Genomic DNA, 24,450 nt, shown 5'->3' on the forward strand with positions numbered 1-24,450 from the left:
ATATAATATGGGCCTTACATCAAATCATTGTAGGGATCCCCTAAACATTGGGAAAAAGATAAGATATTTTCATTAACATATACATAAACTGCTTATCACACACTACCCACTGGGCAGGGCCACCCTATACCTCCTGGGCCCCCAGCAGTCACAGGGTCTGCTACCTCTACAATTAGGCTCTGGGGAACCCATGTTCAGACACCATGTTACAATCCAGAGCCAGTGGTAACAGGATAGTATATAATAAATAAGATATAATTGGGCATTTCTAGTTAATTGCTCTCTTCCTTTTCCATGCTGCCCAAAACAATCTACCGTCATCAACATGCTTTATATAAGCTGTATAAGTGCTAAATGGTTCCCGATAATTAATGTAACCAAATAAAAAATGATGAATGAGTTCAACAGCTCACTAAACACTAGGGTAGAGCATAAATTCCCTCAATAAAGTTCTCTGCTATGAAATCATATATCACTGGATTGGGCAAGGACAGCACACCTGGGTGCAATGACGCTCGGCTTAAAATACGACATGTTCATATATCTGTCAGAGCCCGAAACTATCAGTGCTATTGTCAAAGACCTTGACTCCTCTGTTTATTTGGTACTTAGATAACTCTCCTTCAGGGCCTCGTCTGTCTTGATAGTCACAATGTGGCTTCCTCTTGGTTCACCTGTTAATGTATCTCAAAGCTTATTTTTATGTTCTGTGGTGAAATGGCTTTACTTCCTGTTCATGTCTCTTTATAGCTCCATGTTCCTAAGCAAATAAAACATGATTTTAGCTTGAGCTGTTATTGGTTTCAGCTTGGTAATCTAATTACAGAGGTTGCTCTACTTTCAATTCAGATCAAAACAGTTTTCTTGGTTCTGCCTCTGTGGCCATCTATAGTGTGAGAAGTAGCCACAAATAACTGTATCATTCCTTGGTTTGTTTTATAATTTTATTATTGCACTTAATGGGACTGATGACAGTAGGACCTGGGATGAGAGAAGTGAAGTCCCCAAGCAATGCACATACTGTTCAGCTGGAACTGAGCCAGCAGAAAGCGCGTGTGAAAGGAAAAGCCATTACTTACGGCACATATAACTGCTGTATGTAGGAAGAGGTAAAGCAGCATTATAAAGTAAAGCAAACTATGAGCATACTTTTTCTTTGGTCACTTTAGCTCCCTTTTAAAAACTAGGGCTTTCCTTACCAAAGATATAGCAACTTTCTCATTTCTGCCTCCAAAATTGTTCTATTACACTAAACCTTTTGCACTCATTGGGTTTTGGGTTACCCAGTTAACCATCTGTAGGGACCCACAGGGTTAAGCTCCCTATGGTGTTATCCCTTATCTAATCTTATTTGTACTGTTATATGGCAGAGCCCTCTATACTCAGGCTACAGCTGAAACACTATCCCTAATAGGTTTAGTCCAGGTTGACCACTCCCCTTGGCAGACTATATAGTGTCTTGCACAAGGAAGTGTCTTCCTCTCTGGCTGCTGTTGTCTCAGGCTTCACGTCATTGAGCCTGGAGGCATAAGGCCCCAGTAAAGAGAACCATCTTTATACTAAAGTCAGGGACAGGGCCCCGTGAATGAGAACAAGCCAGCACAGTCAGTCTTACTTAATAGCACCCTCTAGGAGTGGTGAGTTCAGATAGCTTAATAGCCCCAACCAGGAGTTGTTAAAGGGTTTAGCCTACCCCGGCTCTGTTGTCGTTCTTTAGGGACCGATTTATTAGACGCCAGGTACCAGGTTAGGAGCTCTCCCCTGGACCACAGTCGGCCGGAACACTCCCTACTGAAAGGTCTTCATCTCAGGTATCAGCTAATCCTCTGTGCATCCTCCAAGTGGGATATTCTGTTCCTAAAGTGTCACACCAACTACTATCCATTGTGACATAATCCTATACTGCTGTGTATGTGAGTATAATCCCTGCTGCGCTATTTAAGTTGTGCCTTGTCCAATAAATCTGTACTATAGTTCATCAGCAAGAACCTTTCTGGCGTCCATTATTCTATCTGCACCACACAAGCTCTATCTATAGTTGTAGTTCAACTACACCCTCAGCTCCATTAATACCTCCCATATAGTGGAGGCCCACTCCTGTGCATTAAGGTCACATGTAACACATGCTCTATAACCATTACTAGCCTGGGTTTTACCATATATAAGCCAAACAAGTGTTACACATCTCTTACAATCTAATGTTAATAACACACCTACTATAGAAACTCTAGCTGTAACTCATCTGGTTTTCTCCCCGATTTGAACTTTTTTGGAGCCTACACCACCTTAGGCTCTGGACACTAAACCAACATTGTTACTTAGTGAAAATATAGATCCACCCCAAATGTAATATCCTTGAGGAGACACCTGACCTGCCTGTACTATAAAGGCCTATAACTTGCCAACAGGATCAGACATGATATCTAGCCAACAGAGGCTTGACTAGAAGTTACTTGGCCCCTTGGGTATGGCTCTCTTTTATAAATAGATCCTGGAACTGCTTATCTGTCTGTGCACCTATATTTTCTGGATCCCTCAAAAGTTGCAGGTCAAATATTTTCTACAATGGTGTTTTTTAGACTTTTTCAGTTCCTAGGAGATTCAACGACTGGTCAGTACACCCCCCCCCCCCCAGATAAGGTTAAAAATGACAGAAAACTTTGATGTAATAGTAATTCAGCCATAGTTTTAAAAGATCTCATTCTACCGGATCTTTAGGGTGGGCTTTCAGGTGTATCTAGAACAATAAAGTTTTCACCTTAGATCTCACTGTAGGTGGCCTTCAGGCTGAGCCCATCCAGCCACTGCTCCAAGTTTCCCCAGAGCAGCCAGAACCACAGTTATAGTTATGCCATTGCTAGCAAACATCAACAGGTTGGTTTCTGACCCACTAGCGGCACTATTAGCACCCTGTCCTTGTTTTTGTCCTCACTGAAGATTTCATTCCATTCCCCCTATTATTTGAAAGAATAAACCTGGTGCTGAATATGACACTGGTTTACATTGGACATCACTGGATTTAAGAACAGATTGTACACGTTACATCTTGTATGGAAGTGTTTCTCTTGAGTGGCAATTATACATTTAGCTGGATAACTAGTGTACATTGCACACAGACATGTAAAACACTAAGCAGAATTGTGCACAACCCACTTAGTTCCTGCCTTAGTACAGAAACCACTATAAACCAGAACAACCTCAATTATAACACCCTTCCTATCAGATTCTAATTTGGTACAAGTGGCACACATCATGTTTTACAGAAGGCACATCAAAGCTACACCCTTTTACCACAAGTAAATCAGATGAAGGCAACACAGTGACTTGTTCTCAAATGTTTTCCTAGAACACATACGTTTTGTGTGCACATACTGAATTGTGTCTGTGCAAAATTTGATGAGCATTTGTGTCATAACATCTCTAAGACAACATAGCATTACTAAAGTGAGCAGATTTTTGCCCAATTTGGCCACCTATGTGCACCAGTCAGCTCTTGGCCACATCCATGACACAGCGAGGTGCTTGGACAACAGGTCTTTATGGACCCCTTGCTTGTATTCTTTTAATTATGGAAGCTGTTCTGAAAGGGAAAACATATTAGACCCTGCAAGCCCCCCCTTTAGATCAGAGGAACTGAACTTTCAAGTGAAGCAGCGTAGGGGGCTCTTCACAGTGAGAGCAGTGAGGACAAAAAAAAATCGTGCAACAAATACGTTTCACAAATTTTATGGCGAAGAGAAACGGGATAGATTCGCTCATCACTACTGGTTATAACTGAACTGAGCTTTTAAAGCATTCATTAGTTCTCATGGTCTTGTTCACATTACCTTTGCTTAAAAGTTGAAGTGCCATGTCCTTTATGAGCCATCAACAGTTTGTTTGAGCTAAACCGTTGTGGTACCAGATTCTGGTAACGGTGGCTGCTCTATATACCAGGGAACATATATCATTAAACATATTTACTTTTTAAGCATTACCTAAAAATCTTTTTCGTTTTTAGTGGACCCCCACTCTCAGTCAACATGTTTTCACTGTTGATAGATGTAAATGTTGTGTTGAAATTGCTCTTTATAAGTAAAGCAATCAATTCCTCTTTGCTAATTTTTTTTGTCTTCTTAATGATTGCTAAACCACTGTTGTAATATTTATAGGATGTGCTTTCCTGGTTACATTGTAACCTAAGGAAGAAACTTGCCACAACATTAAATTGTCATGTAGCTCATTTAAAAACATGCTGCTAATAAATGGGATGGCAATCATTATTAGGGCAATTAAAATCCTTATGATTAAGATGTGCAGATGGCCAGATGATGATCAGGCAGGCTTATCCTGTCGGATAGAGAGAGAATCTTATGGTGTATGGCTACCTTTACAGTCTTGTTCGTTTGCAATATGAACTGGCCCCCCTCCTAAAAGAGGAAGCAGTAATACTACAGGTATAGGACCCGTTATCCAGAATGCTCGGGACCAAGGGTATTCCAGATAAGGGGTCTTTCTGTAATTTGGATCTCCATACCTTAAGTCTACTAAAAAATCAATTAAATATTAATTAAACCCAGTAGGATTGTTTTGCATCCAATAAGGATTCATTATATCTTAGTTGGGATCAATTACAAGGTTCTGTTTTATTATTACAGAGAAAAAGGAAATCAGTTTTAAAATTCTGAGTTATTCGATTAAAATGGAGTCTATGGGATACGGTCATTCCGTAATTCGGAGCTTTCTGGATAACAGGTTTCCAGATAAGGGATCCCATACCTGTACTACCATTAAAAACTTACATACTGTGAAATGTTATACCCATTTGTCTACCGCATTATCTTCCTTAATATTCGGTTTCAAATCATTTAACATGCCATCTCTTTTTCTAATTACATGGCCCCTACAAAATATGATATAGTTTTAATATTTATTTTGTTCAGTCAAATGATTTATTTAACTATTTTTCAGCAGGAAATAAAATGACTGAGTAAAGCAGAGTCTTCTGTTGATTTTCTGCTCTAGTAACTTTTATGATAGCTGACTGGGCGGCCAAACAGAACACAAAACTACTAATACCAAAAAATGTAATCAAAACTGCTCAAAAAAGCTCTCTCAGCAGTTATGTGATTTTGTTTCTAGGATTTAGATCCCCTATGATTTTGCATTGATGAACAATTCTGTATCGCAATTAAATATTATATTTGTGACTTACAGTAAGTAGCTGTGGTGGCAGATCCCCACCTGGGTGCACCCCTCGGTGTAAAGACAGGAAGTGCTGTAGGTCGGGCCTCTCCTTAATGCTTGGGTTATGTAGGCTGGTGTTTAGGATAATTAATGAGAAGGACACTATGTAGCAGCTATCTGCCCCATATTGGAAGGAAAAAGAAAACAGAGAAAAACAAAGCATTGTTAGTGAGATAAATTTGAGTTTTAGAAAAACATGCAATGTTCCACAGTCAGGGAAAAGGTTAAAAAGATTTCCCTGCCAGAAAAGCGGAACTTAGAGGCTTACGTGTTGTCTGGGGATTTAATGACATATCATTGCACAAGACATTAATAAAACATTTACCATTATTTTTATTCATTTCATGTTTAGGTTCCAAAATTGATTTAATGCAATAAGTTTCTTGCTTTGACTTACAGAAATAGGCTCAGTGCAAAGGTACTATCAAGGGCTGCATGTAATGCCTCCACTTGTGGGAATGTTATTATTATTATTATTGCATTCCAGTTAGCATAAAGGAGAACTTGGTCAGCTTCCTTGACAGGAAATTCTTTGAACTCACAGCTAAACCACAGCATCACTTCCTCAATCAGTCGTTACACTTGCTCTGTGTGATAGCGGCTTTGCATAAAAAATAGGCATTGATATAAAATAGGTTCTGTGTCTGGTTCTGAGTCTAAAGCATCTAAAGCATCTTGCCTGTAAAAATTGGCTAATGTATATTTGCAATTAAATATACACATCCAATAATAATGTTGTGGAAATGGGAAGAAATGGCACTGTATATGCAATGGCTACTTCCCTATCTTCACTCTATAAAAAACAACTTACATCATTCTCACAGACTGAATTTACCCCTGCCCCCCCATCCTCTATCTTGCTTATCTTCCCACAATTGAAAAAATAACTTGTACAGTTCCTTTCCCACTCTTATTGTATACACCATTCACTATTTCAGTGCCTTTCCCACCTCCAGTAAGGCAGAGAGCACCAATGGTGGGTAAAATCCAAACAGATCAAAAAGGAGGAGGTTTAGGAGTGGTTATCGATTTGGGCTTTATTGAATTTGATCAACTGTGGCTGCTATCAACAAATGTGTATATTTAATTTCTCACTGTGTGTGTTTGATTCAATAATTTATAGACCGTTACAGAGGAGGCTGAAAGGCAAATTATAGCTGTTGGGTGTAATGGAATCAACGGTAGGCTGTGGGCAAATAGGAAGCATCCTTCCTGCTGTCCTTCATGCAAATCAAACACTTTAACACCATTAAGTTGGATAACTAAAGTCACAAATTTGTTTATCTTTATACCTGTAGACTGAAAAGTTCCTGGGTTACACTGACAGTAGTGAGCTGAAAACGATTCCATCATCCGATCAATTTTTTGAGCTTCTCCTGGGAGTCGGAAACTACCCAGGAACTGCCTGCGGAGGGATAAGAACAGGGGGACTCTTAAGTATCGCAAAGGCTTAAGATATATGTGTCACTTAATGATTTTTAGGGCATAATTGGCAGAAAACAGAAATCCAGTTTCCATTAACAACATTGTTATACTGTACACAACAGTAATTTGTAGGCTGTCTGCTTCTATTGCTGTCATAATGCAAAGCTTATTATCAGGCTGCATACTCCCCTTAGCTACCTATGCTGCCTATACTTCAGTTTTTAATGTTAGGGTAAAAATTTACGTTTAACACCCAAAAAAATATTCTGACCCATCCCACAAAGAGCTTCTCTAGGGAGAGGGATATTCTCTCTTCTAATTCAAGTCTAATGAACTAAATACTGATGACTTTAAGTGGCCTATGGATGAGGTGGGTGTTATTACAGTTAGGAATAGAATCCTCTCACTTTTCGATGCTAGCTATAACTATAAATACTGTATATTAAGACTCATTTAAGAATGCAAATGTACAAAGTACATGCAAGGAGTTAGCTTGGATACAAAATTGAGGATGAATTGATGCAATGCTTCTTTGCACCTATGGTAAGCGCTAATGGACCCCTTCACCCTTTACGTGCAAGCACACATACTGATGCAAGGGAAACCTTTTCTATTACAACACAAATACTGAGGAAATAGAATGAGTCACAACTTGACTTTGGGCTAAAAACTAATTTCCACCCTAAACAAGTTGCACTGAACGTCCTCCAACAAAAACACTGGAATCTGGTGATATTCAGGGAGACCAACACAGTGTCAGTGCAATTCATTTAAGCGCACTCACACTGTGTTGGTCTCCCTGACAAAAGTTCCAGTATGGAACTGAAACATTGGATTAAATAAAAACCTTAAAAGAAGTTCCTGTTGACATGTGTTCCTGTTGATCCTTGCTTCTTCAAATCATGTAAATCTAGAGTGCCGTCATTCTCTACATTTGTATTTATATAAAAGGAACAGTTCAGTGTAAAAATGAAACTAGGTAAAATGGATAGACTGCGCAAAATAAAAAATGTTTGTTAAATAGTAAGGCAAAAATGTAATCTATAAAGTCTTGAGTGGGCAGATGTATAACATAATAGCCAGAACTCTACTTCCTGCTTTCAGCTCTCTAACCTCTTAGTTGGTCAGTGACTTTAGGGGGGGGGCACATGGGACATACCTGTTCAGTTAGCTTGTGAGCACAGAGGTCAGATTCACACTAACAGTTATGTCACATATGGCCCCCCTACAAGTCACTGATTGGTTACTGACTGCTAACAGCTTAGAGAGTTGTAAAGGAGGAAGTAGTTTTCTGGCTATTATGTTAGACATCTGTCCCCTCCATTCTTTATAGATTACATTTTTGCCTAACTAACTATACTGAAACAATTTTTTATTTTGTGCAGTCCATCTATTGTGCCCTTTTTCATGTTTACCCTGAACTGCTCCTTTAAAGAATCCCATTGCTATATAAGGGCTTAAGGCTGAAGGCTGAATGCTTTTATTCAGGTCATGGAACTCCAAGGTGATTCAGAGAGTCATGTGACAAATTACATTACTAAGCATGAATTATCACTGATAACATCACTAAACACCTTTGTTAAGGATATAATTCCAAGGATATTCATGGCTATTGTGTGTTATGCGACTATACAATCCAGTTTGGTGAGCTAATGGTTTATAGACCTGCTCAAATTTTTAGAATTAAGGGGGAAATCAGTTTAGCCCAACCACACCCCTAGGAGATCTACAGAACAATTTCTGTCCAAATAATACTGATATATTTATGTACAGGTATGCACCAGTACTGCGCAGCACATTAGTTAAACATCATCAACTAAATCGTGGTCTTTTTATTCTGTTTCAGAAGGTTTTTAGTTTTCCTTACCTAAGAGCCTCCACCAGATTGAGTTTAGTGAAGCTGTGGCAATCTACAAAAGCTTGGAGAACCTGAATATTAAACACATCCCTGGAATGAGAGAAACGTTAAGAGAGAGAGTCAACACAAGGAATAAATGGACAATGAGATATCAGGACACAATTTTTTAATTGTTTCATATAATTAACACATGGGAATAAAAGTAACAAGAATCTATAGAATGTTCTTGTTATACAGGCATGGGATCTCTTATCTGGAAACCTACAGTGATATCAAGAAAGCTTCAAATTATAGGAAGCCAATCAATTTTAAGCAACTATTTTTATTTTTTTCAGTTTTTCAATTACCTGTATTTCCCTTCTCTCTGTAATAATTAAGCAAGATCTTGTACTAAATAAGCTGAAAAAATACATATTGGTCGCAAAAACATCCTTTTGGGTTTATTTCATGTTTAAATGTTTAGTAGGCTTAAGGTATGGCTACCCAAATTACAGAAAAATCCCTTATCCAGAAAACTTGGATAATGGCAGTTAATTAACAACATTTTTTGCAAACATTTGGTAAGGTTATAAAATACAAGGTACAAAATTTACTATGGTGTGTATTACCTATATAAACCAATCAGAAGGTAGCATTTACTGATCACCTGTTATAAAGCAAACATCCCATTGGTTGCTATAGGTTACTGTACTTGGTCAAAAGTTTTGGCTAAAGTTTTGAAACCTGGAACAACATAATACCTGGCATCGCATTAACCCTTGTGAGAAACAATTTTAGGGCAACAGATCATGCCTAATGCTCACAGACAGAAGGTTCAGAATTTCGTATTTGTTAAAAGGGTGGTGGATGAAGTAACAGAAGTCACATGTGTGTGTAATTTACTTGTGTTAAGAAGGTATTTGAGTAACCAATGACAAAAGGCAATAATAGTTTATTCTCAAAGATAAGCAATTTGTTAAAATAATTAGCTTTTTGCTCATGTTTTCCACAATCAGTTGAGTTTCTATAGGGAGGCAGTTGAAAGTAGAAGCTTAAAAAGATGATGAATTGCATATGTATAACTAGTTCAGAGCTTGTTTACATACACTATAATACACTTTATAATGGCACACATTTATTAAACAAATGGCAATTGTGTCCCTCTAGGAATTTCACTTTTCCCTTGACAAAGATGCATTTCTATTAGAGTTATTTTACCCTGCACAGAAATGTAACTGAGTAGGCATTTTACACTTTATACCTGGATCTTTATAATAAAGCAATTATTTTAGCCTTAATAGATTTGATTTTGTGAGCAACAGCAATGCTACTCTGTCTGAAAGACCCCAGGCTCCCATTGTTTTCATTTACACAACGGTTGAAAGACTTATCAAGCAGAATAGTAAAAGGAGAATAAAGGTTAATGAGAGGAGAAATATGGTGCTTTTACAAAAGAACTTAAATGCACAATTACAGGAAAGCTCAATCTTTATGCCACTTAGTTACCAGTGTGTCCCTAGCCTTATGTAACTATAATCATAAAGGGCTAATAGAAACTGTGTGAAAACTAAATGGGACCCCAAAAGAGAGAAAGTGCAGCGAATGGGACATAGTTTGTTTATCGATTCTGACCTTTCTCCTAGGTACTCCCCTATTGCTGTTTTGCTGAGCCCCTCTCCATGGAACAGGAAGCTGGCGATGTGGCTGGGATCCTTCTCCACAAATTTTTTCTCAATCAGCAATTGAATACCCTAAAACAGCCAATTCGACAGAAATTTGCAAGACAGGGGTTACATATACATTCTAGTTGTTACATGTGCATTTTTTTCTCGCAACTTTGCCATATGCAATGGAAGGCAGAGTTCCTGTACCATGTTCTATGCAAAGGCCTTCCACTAGATTGCGGATCTTTGGGCAAGGTGCAAAGTGTAAAGTGTGTTTTTCTTTTCTTTTTGCACTTCTTTCCCCAAACTCATGCAGGTTTTGCACTTTAGCTGCAACTCTTTGCACTCACCAAAGTACTCTGTTCTGTTGGCAGAGCTTGCTGGTGTTGCAAATAAATAGGTATGGGTGGTAGGTGTGATGTAGGCATTCCCTATCCTGCCATTAACTTTGGTGTCATTTAGACATGGAAGTTATGGAGAGCAGGGCAGAGGAGCCCTTTACTTGCTGTCTGCCAATAGTGCAGAGTGCTTCAATCCCCTGGACAGAACCAAAGTGTAATTGAACACTAAGGGGCAAGATTTACACTCCTACACTTGAATTTAGGTGCTTTAATAGGGGCTTTAATAAGTGAGCTCTATTATTAGTGGGATTTGCTTCTTTTTAGCCACAAGAGTGTTAGTGAAGTTGGACACTGTTAGGGATCAGGCTTAGCTTATCCCATGGATGTTAGGTTCGGTTGAGGCCAGGTCACGTGTTTCCACTCCCATCTCAGCAAACCTATTCTGTATGGACCTCAGTTAAGGCATGGGGGAATTAGCCTTCTAAAACAGGAAAGTGGCTTCTTTAAATTGCTGCCACAAAGAATAAAGCACAGATTTGATGAGAATGCCATTGTTCTAACGTTCTACCCAAACCATGGAAAACAGCCCCAAACTATTACCCCTACCCTGCTGTCAGTATTAAGCATTCAGTCAGGTGCAGTTCTCCTGGAAAACCCCAAACTTTTCTGTCAGACTCCCAGATTGTGAAATGCCATTTATCACTCAAGAAGACAGATTTCCACTACTCCAAGGCCCAATTGTGGAGACCTTTATACCACTCCAGCTAGTGCTAGATTCGGTTACCTATGGTCACCCATAAAAACCCCATGCTCTCCATGAATTATTTTGCTGACATTTCTTCCGGAGACAGTCAGAACTGAGCATTGAGTGTTCTTGCTGAGGACATATCATTTTATGATATGACTATTTTAGACAGACCAATTCTTTTGGTTAAATATGTGTATAGATGGTAGTGTATAGCTGGTATGCCATCAATACCTTGATGTGTAGCAAATTCCCATAGTTAACACACTTGCACTCCCACCTTTTCTGGAGCCATGTTGAATTTTCTGCAAGCGCTGAGCAATTCATTCTCCCTCTGGGTCTTACGACTGTAAACATAAGAAATGGGGGGGGGGGGGGTGAGTGTGTTATTAATGCTTGACTGCTTATTTTGATTAAGGCCTAATGGGTGATGGAATGGTCTGCACATTGAGACCTTTACTTACCTATTAACCAAGCGTTCAAAATCATCAATATCAGCCACTATATCAGTAATCTCGTTCTGCAGTTCCTGGGATCGAAGGGAAATACAAGGGTTTGATCAGTCAGCGGAAGCAGTGGGAGGTGATTTTAATGAGGAGCTTAAAATGAGAACTGCACGAAGGAAACCGGATGAAGCAGTGAAGGATGAAGGGGAGAATGTGGAATCCTGTCAATTTAGTGAGTGGGGTTTAACGCTTGGATACAGTGTGGGCCAATCAAAAGACATTAAGTAGAAGGAGAATGAGACAACTTGCAGTGGAAAAACGAAATGAGGCATTTTTATTATGGAGGCGAAAAGATTGATGGTACAGGGTTATAATATGGAAGAGCAGTAATAATTATTATCTTCACAGAGTGTAAATTCTGCCGCTTCAGCACTTTTATTTGCAATCAAGTATAAAGAAAATGTAAAATAGCAAGACATCTCATTCTACTCTCCCTTCTGTACAGCAAGGAAACAACAAGCTGAAAGCAAGCGACCATTACACATACAAAGGCAAGGTCTGTCACTCAGCGGCTACCAGGGTCAGACTGGCCACAGAGCAGAATGAAAAGACTGGCACCTTAATATGTTCCAAGAGCTCACTTCTGACAGACTCTGTTTTGATGTTGGGCTGTTCTGTTTGACCTGGTGGATTGTCTGTAAAGATAAAGGCAAAACAATCAGTGTCAGTAGCAGAGTAATACAGTCAACAAAGCCACCTAAACTATGGTCTTTGTTTAAATGTGTCGGAGGGCCAGATAAAATTAAAATGATGATGTCATACTATAAAGTCTATGGAGCCTCTGAACAGACTGGGGGCCTCTGGATGGCTACATCTATCCGACAGGCCCCCAGCTGGACAGCCCTGTTGCTAATAATGACTTTAAAAAATAGGGTTGTCACCTGTTTAGATTTCCAAATTAGGAAATCAGGCCAGGACGTAAATGACATGCCGTTCACACAATCACCAATCACTGTGTCCTAGCTCTGTCCCCTGCCATTCAACTCCGTCCCCTAAACCATCACCAACCTGCCCTGCCTACCGCACAGACTTATCGTATTGAAAAGGTGGCAACCATTGTGAACAGCCATTTACTTAGAGGGGAAAAGGGGGCATCGGTGTAAGGGTCTGCCTGGCATATTACTCCATGTGGGCAGTTTAGAGCTGCAAGAATATTTTTGCTTCTTCATTTGGGCAAAATGGACAGATGAATAAATGTGGTCCTGACTCCAACAGCAGATATGAAGAGGTGGAAGAAGATGATGGTGCTATAACTCGTTGACCATTCACAACACTGTGAATTTTTTAGCACCAAAATTAATGCAGCCCCTATGTTTATTGGTTATTATTATTAGTGTGATTCTCAGTAGGGATGAGCCAAATTGTTATTGCTGGAAAACAGAGCTTTGTGAGTTGAAAAAATGTTTGCAAATTTGCACTAGAATTTCGCCATGTGTGTTTTTCCAAAAATGCTCAGAAAAACATCCCCAAGTACTTGGCGTGAGAAAAAAACGCCCACTGACCTCAATCCATTTGCTGTGAGAAGAAATGGCCATTGACAGTAAAATTTCACCACAATTTCACAATTTTTCTTCAGCTTTGTGAATTTTTCAGCGTAAAGTGTAAAGTGGGAAGAACAGGATCAAATCCCAAAGTTTCCTGATCTGTTTGTAGAACTCCCCATTGCAGTTCAGTACTGTGATTTGTATGTTTCTATTAGTGATGAGCGAATCTTTTGATGTAGGGGACAAATTTTTTGATGCAGGTGACAATTTCTTGATGCAGGCAACAATTTTTTGGCGCACACCTAATTTTTCACCAGTGAATTTTGTCGCCCATTTTGTGAAAAAATCCACCAATGGCAAAACACGGAAATTCGCTGCAAATTCATGTCTGGCGAATTATTTTGCCCATCACTAGTTGCTATCATTATTTCCCCCTAAAAATATGTACATGGGTAAAAGAGGGCATTGGTGCTGGTCACAGGATGGGTAACACAGAGCAGGAACACTGCTATAATACCAAATGTATTGCTTTAGCTAATGTCCTCTGAATATATCTATCTGTATGTATCCCACTACATCATACCTCCCAACATTTGAAAAATGAAATTACCACGCCCCATTTAAAAAAAAAATACTCCTTTTATATAGTTGAAATGGCGGGATCAGACGCAAATGTGCTATACCCTCATACTGTACTACCTAAGGAAAACAATATAGCAACTCCTACATTAAAATACAAATATAGAGAGAAGGCAGTCAGTTGTAAGTGAGTTATAACAATGTACCAGTTTTGCCCCCCCCCAAACACAGTGCCCCCAATGGCCCAATAGACAGTACCACCCATACACAGTGCCTCCATAGAAAGTACCCCCCATACACAATGCCCCCATTGACCGTACCCCCCATACACAATGCCCCCATAGTAAGTCCCCCCATAGACAGTACCCCCCATACACAGTGCCCCCATAGACAGTACCCCCAATGGCCCAATAGACAGTACCCCCCATACACAGTGCCACCATAGACAGTACCCCCTATACACAGTACCCGCAATTGCCCCCATAGACAGTACCCCCCCATACACAGTGCTCCCATAGACAGTACCCCCCAAACACAGTGACTCCATAGAAAGTGCCCCAAAGACAGTACCCCCCATAGAAAGTGTGCCCGATTACGGAAATGCGGGACATTCATTGAACTATCCGGGACAGCGGGATACGCTATAAAAACCAGGACTGTCCCGTGACAGTTGGGGGGTATGCTACATAATTACTTCAACAAATCTGTACACTTGTATCATTGCCATGAAATATAATACACAGTATAAACAACATCCTGCCCCAGAACATACATTCACTGTATATCACATGAAGTGCAAGGCAAATTGCACTAAAGAAAAACCAGAATATGACTTGGAAATACTACAATGTCCCACATAATAGATGGAATAAATGCCAGAGTGTTGTTACTTTGATTTACAGATGGAGCAGACCTTATTGGTCGCACCACTTTTCCTATGGAAACTGCTTGCTGCACGTGCCAGTTGCACTCGCAACTATACTATAGCTGTGGGCACTTGCCTGTTACACACACAGTATAATACTATAGCTTTGGGGACTCACCTGTTACACACACAGTATAATACTATAGCTGTGGGCACTCGCCTGTTACACACACAGTATAATACTATAGCTGTGGGCACTCGCCTGTTACACACACAGTATAATACTATAGCTGTAGGTACTCGCCTGTTACACACACAGTATAATACTATAGCTGTGGGCACTCGCCTGTTACACACACAGTATAATACTATAGCTGTGGGTACTTGACTGTTACACACACAGTATAATACTATAGCTGTGGGCACTCGCCTGTTACACACACAGTATAATACTATAGCTGTGGGCACTCGCCTGTTACACACACAGTATAATACTATAGCTGTGGGCACTCGCCTGTTACACACACAGTATAATACTATAGCTGTGGGCACTCGCCTGTTACACACACAGTATAATACTATAGCTGTGGGCACTCGCCTGTTACACACACAGTATAATACTATAGCTGTGGGCACTCGCCTGTTACACACACAGTATAATACTATAGCTGTGGGTACTCTCTTGTTACACACACAGTATAATACCATAGCTGTGGGCACTCGCCTGTTACACACACAGTATAATACTACAGCTGTGGGTACTCTCCTGTTACACACACAGTATAATACCATAGCTGTGGGCACTCGCCTGTTACACACACAGTATAATACCATAGCTGTGGGCACTCGCCTGTTACACACACAGTATAATACTACAGCTGTGGGTACTCTCCTGTTACACACACAGTATAATACCATAGCTGTGGGTACTTGCCTGTTACACACACAGTATAATACTATAGCTGTGGGTACTCGCCTGTTACACACACAGTATAATACTATAGCTGTGGGCACTCGCCTGTTACACACACAGTATAATACTATAGCTGTGGGCACTCGCCTGTTACACACACAGTATAATACTATAGCTGTGGGTACTTGCCTGTTACACACACAGTATAATACTATAGCTGTGGGTACTCACCTGTTACACACACAGTATAATACTATAGCTGTAGGTACTTGCCTGTTACACACACAGTATAATACTACAGCTGTGGGTACTGACCTGTTAAACACCCGTCTGTGCCAGTTCTCTCAGTTTTTTTGGCCATTCTGTTGCTTTCCTGCACCAGCATTACAAGTCTTGTTCTTTCTTTGCTTCTTAACAACTGGAACTTAGCTATGTCACCCAGCTCTCTTTTGTCCCCTCTTCCTGCCAGTCTCTATGTACATAGTTCCTCTTAGATCACTGTTCCTCTGTTTCCTTCCTACCAGTCTCGGTTCTGGTTCTACTCTGGGGCTCAGTGCTGCTGTCACTATTCTGTTATGCCTCGTTCTTCATCCAGATCCTGATCATTTCTTATTTCACCCCAAATGTTCCTTTGCCAATTCTGGTATTGTTGTTTCCCCCTAGCCCCTAGTAAGTCTCATCCATCTGTGTTTTTCTCTTCAGTCCATTCAGCACAGTCTCTATCAGAACTTATTGTTACAGTTAAAGCTCTGGTGTTGGTCAAGTCCCTACGGACCTCTGCCGACATGTGTCCTTCATAAATCTGCCTCTTGCTACCCACAGAGTAAATATAATCATCAGTTCTTAGTTACACTTTCCTGACACCCCTCAGATTGTTTGTTGTTTGTTTCCTTTGTCGGCTCTCCCTCCTGCTGTTATTATACTGTGGGTGTAACAATATAATGTGCACCCATCTCTAGGTGCTTCACTCCGCCCCCCGTGCAAGTTCCCCTTTTCTCAACCACAAGGCGGGGTCGCAGGTCGTGTTTTTCTATCACATCAAGCTCAAGTGCAACACTGGGGAAGGGAGGTCTGAGGTAAAATGGTGGACATGAAGCTGGGCTGGAGAAGCAGGGGCCCCAAGCTTTCGGTAAAGGCTTGGGCCCTAATCTATGGATGTACAGCTTGTGTGTGTCCCTTAAGCTGCTGTTGAACTGCAAGTCTCAGCATCCTTTAGCTGTGGGTGGGAGACTGCTAGTTGCAGGGCCATAGGTTGGACATTTTTACCCCAAGGGGCCCCTACTTATGGGGATTGTGGGAAATGCTATTTCTGCTGCACCCCGACATCATTCCTCACATAAAGAAGGTTTCCTCGGACATACAGGCCCCCAAACATAGTGAATTGGCTTTTTATAATCTGGAAACGACAGTTCCTTGCAGATAAAGCTATTATCTTATCAGTGTGGGAGAGAAGTTCTACTAATTCTGTGTAACAGCATCAGTCACAGTGGAAAAAGGTCTGCACAACGCATTGCTGCTTAGAGGCACGGAACACTAGCAGGATCACTAGAAATAATATGTATTTCCAAGCAGGGTGCACGTACTATCTATAGCACAATGGACCAGTGCCAAAATCAAAGTCTCCATGGCCTCCATACCAACCTTAAACAAGCTGTACTCCCCCAGATGTCATAAAGCTACAACTCTCAGCACCCCACCCACAGCTCAAAGGAGAACTAACCCCTAAAAAGCAATATGTCTAGAAATGCCATATTTTATATAATAAACTGACTGCACTGGCTTAAAGTTTCAGCATCTCTATAGTAGCCATAATATAGGTTGTTACAGTTGTCCCAGGAGCTCCACATCTTGGAAATTGTTAGAACTGTCAGTGACACTGCACATGCTCAGTGGGCTCTGAGAAGCTGCTGAAAAGCTGAGCTTAGGGGTCGTCGCAAATTATCAAGCAGAAAATAAGGGTCGTCTGTCATATAAACTGATGCCCCAGGGCAAGTTATTCAATTCTGATGCAAATGCCCTGGTTTCAGATCAGTCATGTAATATGAATCTGAATGAATTACTATATTGTGACATTTATATTCTATATATACAGAATACTGTGAGAGGGTACCCCAGCAGCACGGAGGAATCAGCAGAAAAGAAGATGGGGGGCTACTGGGGCATCTTTGGGGGCACAGATCTTCCCTGCTAAAGGGTTGTGGGTGCCTTGGGCTGGTACAGAAGCCCAAAACATAATGTGCAACATTTCTGCCCTCCTTCATTAGTTAGGCTTTAGTTCTCCTTTAAGGCAGTCAGTTCCTGCTCTATCCCATGAAACCATGATAAACCCAGGACCCACACTTACGATATGCTTTTCTGCAAGGAGCTGCTGTGCTGCTAAAGAACTACAATTCCCAGCACAGGCTATCCCTGGCCTTCTATTAGTAACTACACTGCATCAAACAATGACAGATGCTTATGCCCAAACATTCTGCACTGCCATAGTAATGAATATATCCTACTGTATACTTGGGGAGGTGGGGTCGAGAGTTGTGTATTCTCAGGTGTGTTTTTAATCAGTTTAATGTGAATTACAATGTAATAATAAAAAAGTCTTTAAAATTGATTGTCAGTGAAGTTTATATGTAAGTTATACAAGTTTCTTTGAAAGTAACGCAAGTTTTAGCACAAGTTGCGTAAAATTGTGTAAGTAGTAAGTACCCCTTCTCCCCCCCTGATGGCAACCCTGGGCTCAGCAGGACCCTGGAGCTACTGCCACCTCCCGAACAGGCGCTAGCTCCAGGGTTCCAGATGTCATTCAAACAGTGAACACCAGAAATGACGCCAGTCTGACATCACCATGCAATTGTGTCCAATATGTGATGAAATGTGCACACAGTTGCGTTAATTCTGGCAAACTGGATGCAGTTTCATCAGACATACCGCAAATGCGTCAGATGCTTTGCTCCCTTGCCAAACCCTGTAACATTTTATGCTACAAGACAATATTTAATGAATGTACCTACTGGCGTGGCTGTGTGTGTGGGGGGGGTTCTGTTACTTTGTAGCACAGAAGAATGCTAAGGGTTATAATTCTTGCATTCTGTTGTGATGCCCTTCAGTATCAGCTAGAACTATGCATTCAATTCCCAGGCTGTGTTAGAATGGACCTAAGGTAACTGTACAATGAGTCTGTAAAGGAGTGCGCAATAGTCAAGTTATGCTGTCATGCACCGGATCTTGCATCTAGGGGGAATCCTGCCCCTCTGGCTCCACATAGACTCTTTCACCTGATTGCTGTATAGAGCTGCACTATGTCATCATTACAATCTCTCACTGCCTTCTAAGCCAACTGCTTCAGACACAGCCAGCCCTACTTCCCTTGTTTAAATGACTTTTATTTACTTACTGTACATAGTCAGTTCAGAGTACTTACCCTCCCCTCACTGTAGGATCAGCCTGACTTCTACATTGACTCTGACCCAGTATTTGCTATATGACCTTGCTGAAATATATCTGCATGGTTGTTCCATAGCTTCTGCCCATACTGTCATTCAGTCTAAAAGGACTGCATTCTTGTTATATATTTTTTAAAATTTATATCTCATATGGCACAAACAATGCCCAAATGCCTGAGCATCATTGGAGATATACAAACTGACAGACCTGAATTGGCCCAGCTGGTAAAATAAAGAGAACAGAGTTTACTGTAGGAGACATCAATTCTATTAAGGATTTTCTGGAAAGAACAGTTTTACTGTTCAAGGTGAAAATGTGCATCAAATACCCCAACTTACCACTAGATGGCATGTTAGGTCAAGTTAAGCATTGATTTTATTGGCAATGTGCATTAGGCAGATAATAGACTCTGAGACACCTGAAGTGCTGTTGCTATGAATACGATTCTTTGAAAAATGAAACCCTTCAATTCGATTAATCTATAACTGTTATCTCTGATTGTTAAAGAAATCTGTTAAATATCCCACGTAGCTTTATAAACACTTACACTGAGAGCACTGATTATAAAAAGTATTTAAAAAGCCAGTAACACAGCTACATTAAAACAACTGGAAGCTGAGGCCCTGGTTTATCTCAGTGTTTTTCATAGCTGCTTTCAGCCATATTTTACCTGTTATCATAATAAAGCCCACCCAGCCCATTAGATGCAATGAGGTTACTACATATTCATGGGAGAAAACAGATTGTAACAATGCACAGTAATCAAAAAACTAAAACTATTTTGCATACATTTCTGTAATTCTCTTTTTAGCTTGTATTTATCCAACAGAGCTGCTGCACAGCATCCCTATAACATTAAAGCTACCCTCCTCAGAGCATGGTTCCTTGCCTTGGCCACTAGTCCTACTGATGCATCACTGTTGCATGTACAGAGCGCTTCATTTCTTGCAGGGCACAGGGGCCACAGGGCATGCACCTGGCCTCCAACCATCCCATCCATAATAAGCATGGTACTGGGAGGCATCTACAGAAAGCACTAGCCTTCATACCAGCTGCTGTATCTATATGCCTGTATCCATTAGTGCACACCATTTAGATTAGTATAAATAGGGTTGCCATCTGCCATCCAGTCTTGATCCACACAGCAAGGTTTTTCCTAGGGCAGTTCAGGTCAAAATTACCTGCTGGGTTTAGAGATCTGTAACAAAACTCTGCCTCTGGGTCTCCTAATCTGCCGTATGCCCACCATCAATCCACCCAATCCCTGCAACTAAATGCACTTCTGCAGTTATTTTTGCTTTGCCTCTCTCCATTTTTTGATTGTAGAATGTTACTATTATTGAGTGCATCTGGACAAGACTTAGAGGGAAATGTCAGCTCATGGTGAAAATTTTAGACTGCCCACACTCATCTCCCTGCCCTTAAGATCATTACCCAAAGCCCAATAAGCACTTCCTTGCTGCCAGGAATATCACTGCAGAACTGACCAATGAATACTCCACTAACCCCAGACGTGAAAGTAAAGCTGGCCATACACGCACCGATAATATCGTATGAAACCTCATTTCGTACGATATTCGGTGCGTGTATGGCAAGTCGGCGAGTCGACCGGTATCGCAGGAACTGCTGATATCGGTCGACTCGCCGATCTGCCAGGTCAAAAGATTTTGATGGGGCGCCATAGAAGGCGCCTGAGCAAAATCTGCCATCAGGGCTGAATTGGGAGAAGGAGGTAGAAATCCTATTGTTTCTACCTCCTTATCTGCCGTTTCAGCCCTGAAGGTTAGTGGCGGATCTGACGATCTTTCGTGTGACCGATGGTCGCACGAAAGATCGCAGATCGCCACGTGTGTAGCCACCTTAAGATTGATGCAGAAAAGCCCAATGTGCACTTCATTAACCCCAGACATGCCAGTAAGATCTCTGCAGAAATGGCTCCATTTAACCTTAGATATAGTAACATAGTAAGTTAGGTTGGCATCGCTAAATGCCTACTGTGCCTCCGCCCATTCTCACTGGACAAACTGGAAAATTAGAGGAATAACATAGGGTGATGGGAGGCCGGGGGAAGGGGTCCAAAATTAGAACAGTTTATATGTCTGTATTAACCAGGTGACCAGTAAATACTATCAGCTGATTGCATGGTTGCTATAGCTGACTAGACCTATTTTGAATTTTACTTAATTACATAAGCCATGAGAGTTTTTCTTCTCTGGAAAAGATCTTTTTGATGCCAGTGGAGATCCATATGGTTCCAGAGTATCAGCCTTTAAACTCCATGTTGTTACCTTTATTTTCGTTAGTTTTCTGAGCTAGATGCTGCTGTTTATGTATTTATTTATTATTAGCTACCAGGTTTCCAACTGTCCTCCATAGTGGCCTTGCTCCACTCTCCATTACTTTATTGAGAATCAAATTATCATAAATGTTATTTATTCACTTACAAACTCTCCACTGTACTGATTTTGCATACTTACAAACGTTAAGGGGGCCCTGCCCAAAAAAACCTGCGACTTGCCTTTATTTTTATCATATTACCAGAGATGACACCCACAGAGACCTTGCCCACATAAGGGGCCTAGAAATTGAAATGAATGTTGCAGATGCATTCCAAACACACCGCTTTATTTAGAGCCCGACCATTTATGAGGGAGATGGAGAAGGAGAGACGGGCCACTCGGCTGGTGCTGGCACTTGTACACAGCAGTACCTCCTTGTTCATTAGGCAAGGTGGGGGCCCCAAGGTACTAACCAGCCTAGGGCCCCATGTAACCTTATTCAGACTCTGCTCCACAGTTTAACACATTACCAGGCCTCATTGTGCCCTGAACACACTCTTGCTCCACCCAAGCTGGGGTATTAAGGCAGGAGCACTGGATATAGAATGAGGGATTAATGTGGATCAAAGTGACATTATCCTGTACCTTATCTGTTTGTATCTATTTGTCCCTTGCAGCCCCCTCCCGTTTATATGACTTTGTCAACACCTTCCACACAGATATTCCTTTTTTTCTGGTTATTTGATCTATGAGCTGAATGTTGTATATATATCAGCGAGCACCACAGCTTCTTTGTAATCAGCTTGAAAAAGGAACTAGAATGTTCTATGATTATCTTAGCCAATAAAGGTATCACCTTTATACCACTTTTGTTATTTTTTATTTCAAAAGGGTTACCCTGTAAACATTTTGACTGGCTAACACGGTACATCACCTTTTCCTGCACTCCAGTCTAGAAATGCCCTTTTTGTGTAGAAATACTAAGCAACTGCTTTTCCACCAAAACCAGACTGGTTTGGATATAACCAATGCAAACATCATGACTGAAGTCACAATTAAAGTGATGGGGGTTGTAATATTATATGTTTGATATAAAGACTTAGTTGCAACTAGGTGTCCAATTGGCCCTGCCAGCATTGTTGGGGAGCCTCTCACTTTTAGAATCACTTCTTTAGAGAAGTGTAAATACGGATTACTTGTTCCACTGATATTTATATAGGGGACCCCGGCAGCGTAACTACTGGGGCAGCAGTGATTGCACCCAGGCCCACTACCCCCAGTAGGGCCCATTGGAGCACACTACAAGAAAACCTAAAGGTGAGAGCAGGTATGTGGTGCATTTCTCAGAAGGGGGCAGACGGGACGGGGGGGGGGGGGGTAAGGACAGTGAAGCGGTAAGATATTATTCATTTCATAGTATCACAGTCCTCACCAGGTAGAAAAGACATTTTTAATCATATCTGACATTCTGTTTTCCTTATGTATAGATTTCATCTTGGATCTCTTGTTATCTTATTCCGCCTTAATTTTTTGCTTATATTTTTTTATCATATTTAAGATGATCTTTTTTTGGTTGGTTGGATTCAGAGTCATGAGCCCAGATGAGTAGTTTGATAGGGAAGCACTGAGAGGAAATGGGGTTATCCCAGGCAAAAGAGTTCCACTTTTTATTTGCATTCCAACGGAAATAGGGGGCCCAGGGCAAAGTTGGGGCCCTCAGTTGGAAAATATAATTACCAGTTCCCCTTCTTTCAGTGATGTATAGAGTTACAGGGAGAGAGGCAGCAGGCAAGGAATCTCCATGATAAATAGGGTAGACAGTTGGGATTGCTCACAGCATGTGAAATTTATCTATTTATCTATCTATCCAACTATCTATCTATCTATCTATCTATCCAACTATCTATCTATCATCTATCTATCTATCTATCTATCTATCCAACTATCTATCTATCTATCTATCCAACTATCTATCTATCTATCTATCTATCTATCTATCATCTATCTATCTATCTATCTATCTATCTATCTATCATCTATCTATCTATCTATCTATCATCTATCTATCTATCTATCTATCATCTATCTATCTATCTATCCAACTATCTAGCTATCTATCATCTATCTATCTATCTATCTATCTATCTATCTATCTAGCTATCTATCTATCCAACTATCTATCTATCTATCATCTATCTATCATCTATCTATCTATCTATCTATCTATCTATCTATCCAACTATCTAGCTATCTATCTATCCAACTATCTAGCTATCTATTATCTATCTATCTATCTATCTATCTATCTATCATCTATCTATCTATCCAACTATCTAGCTATCTATCATCTATCTATCTATCATCTATCTATCTATCTATCATCTATCTATCTATCTATCCAACTATCTATCTATCTATCTATCTATCTATCTATCTATCTATCATCTATCTATCTATCTATCTATCTATCTATCCAACTATCTAGCTATCTATCATCTATCTATCTATCTATCTATCTATCTATCTATCTATATCTATCTATCATCAATCTATCTATCTATCTATCTATCTATCTATCTATCTATCTATCTATCTATCTAATATCCAGTCTGTGGCAGAGGGATCTCAGCAAATGCGCACATGCTAAACGCAGTTTAATGTAAATCAGTAAGACTGGGCAGTGCCGCAATCCTGCCCCGGGTTCAACGCCGGCACTTACAGGAGGGAAACTGACAGAAGGCAGGTTTTTCATATAAGGGGGAAATATAGTGGTGTGATTAATTCTTGTAGCTTAGTATTTATACAAATAATAGATATATTTTCTAGAAAGAGAGAGTATGCAGATTTAAATCTGTAGGTCACATCTCATGGGTGTGTGGGTCTCTCTGTGCCCTAATGGTGTTAACAAAATGTACCTGTCTCTTTAAAGGGGTAGTTCACCTTTGAATTCATGTTTACTATAATTAAGATACATTTTGCAACTGGTTTTCATTTTTTATTTTTTCAACTATTTAGTGTTTTGTTCAGCAGCTTTCCAGGTTGAAATGTCAGCAGCAATCTGATCACTAGGGTCCGATTTACCCTAGCAACCAAGCAGTGTTTTGAATGCGAGACTGGAATATGAATAGCAGAGGGCCTGAATACAAAC

The 24,450-nt window shown here is 40.5% G+C and overlaps 1 protein-coding gene across 2 annotated transcripts in view; it reads right to left on the bottom strand.

Moving 5' to 3' along the window:
* cyth4 (cytohesin 4) overlaps positions 1–24,450 on the bottom strand; it is a 37,411-nt gene that overhangs the window by 11,822 nt on the left and 1,139 nt on the right. Inside the window, exons 1-8 of one of the 2 annotated variants that reach the window (XM_002934217.4) lie at positions 15,901–16,487; positions 12,303–12,379; positions 11,703–11,767; positions 11,519–11,585; positions 10,121–10,239; positions 8,519–8,599; positions 6,519–6,631; positions 5,195–5,343 (exon numbers count right to left, since the gene is read on the bottom strand). In XM_002934217.4, the coding sequence (XP_002934263.1) occupies positions 5,195–5,343; positions 6,519–6,631; positions 8,519–8,599; positions 10,121–10,239; positions 11,519–11,585; positions 11,703–11,767; positions 12,303–12,379; positions 15,901–15,970 (741 nt within the window). In that variant the 5' untranslated portion in view covers positions 15,971–16,487. Of the gene's footprint in view, positions 1–5,194; positions 5,344–6,518; positions 6,632–8,518; positions 8,600–10,120; positions 10,240–11,518; positions 11,586–11,702; positions 11,768–12,302; positions 12,380–15,900; positions 16,488–24,450 lie in introns of those variants that run through there. The other variant, XM_031901090.1, reaches the window with a different exon arrangement.

This window comes from Xenopus tropicalis, chromosome 4, assembly GCF_000004195.4.
Source record: "Xenopus tropicalis strain Nigerian chromosome 4, UCB_Xtro_10.0, whole genome shotgun sequence".
NCBI lineage: Eukaryota > Metazoa > Chordata > Amphibia > Anura > Pipidae > Xenopus > Xenopus tropicalis.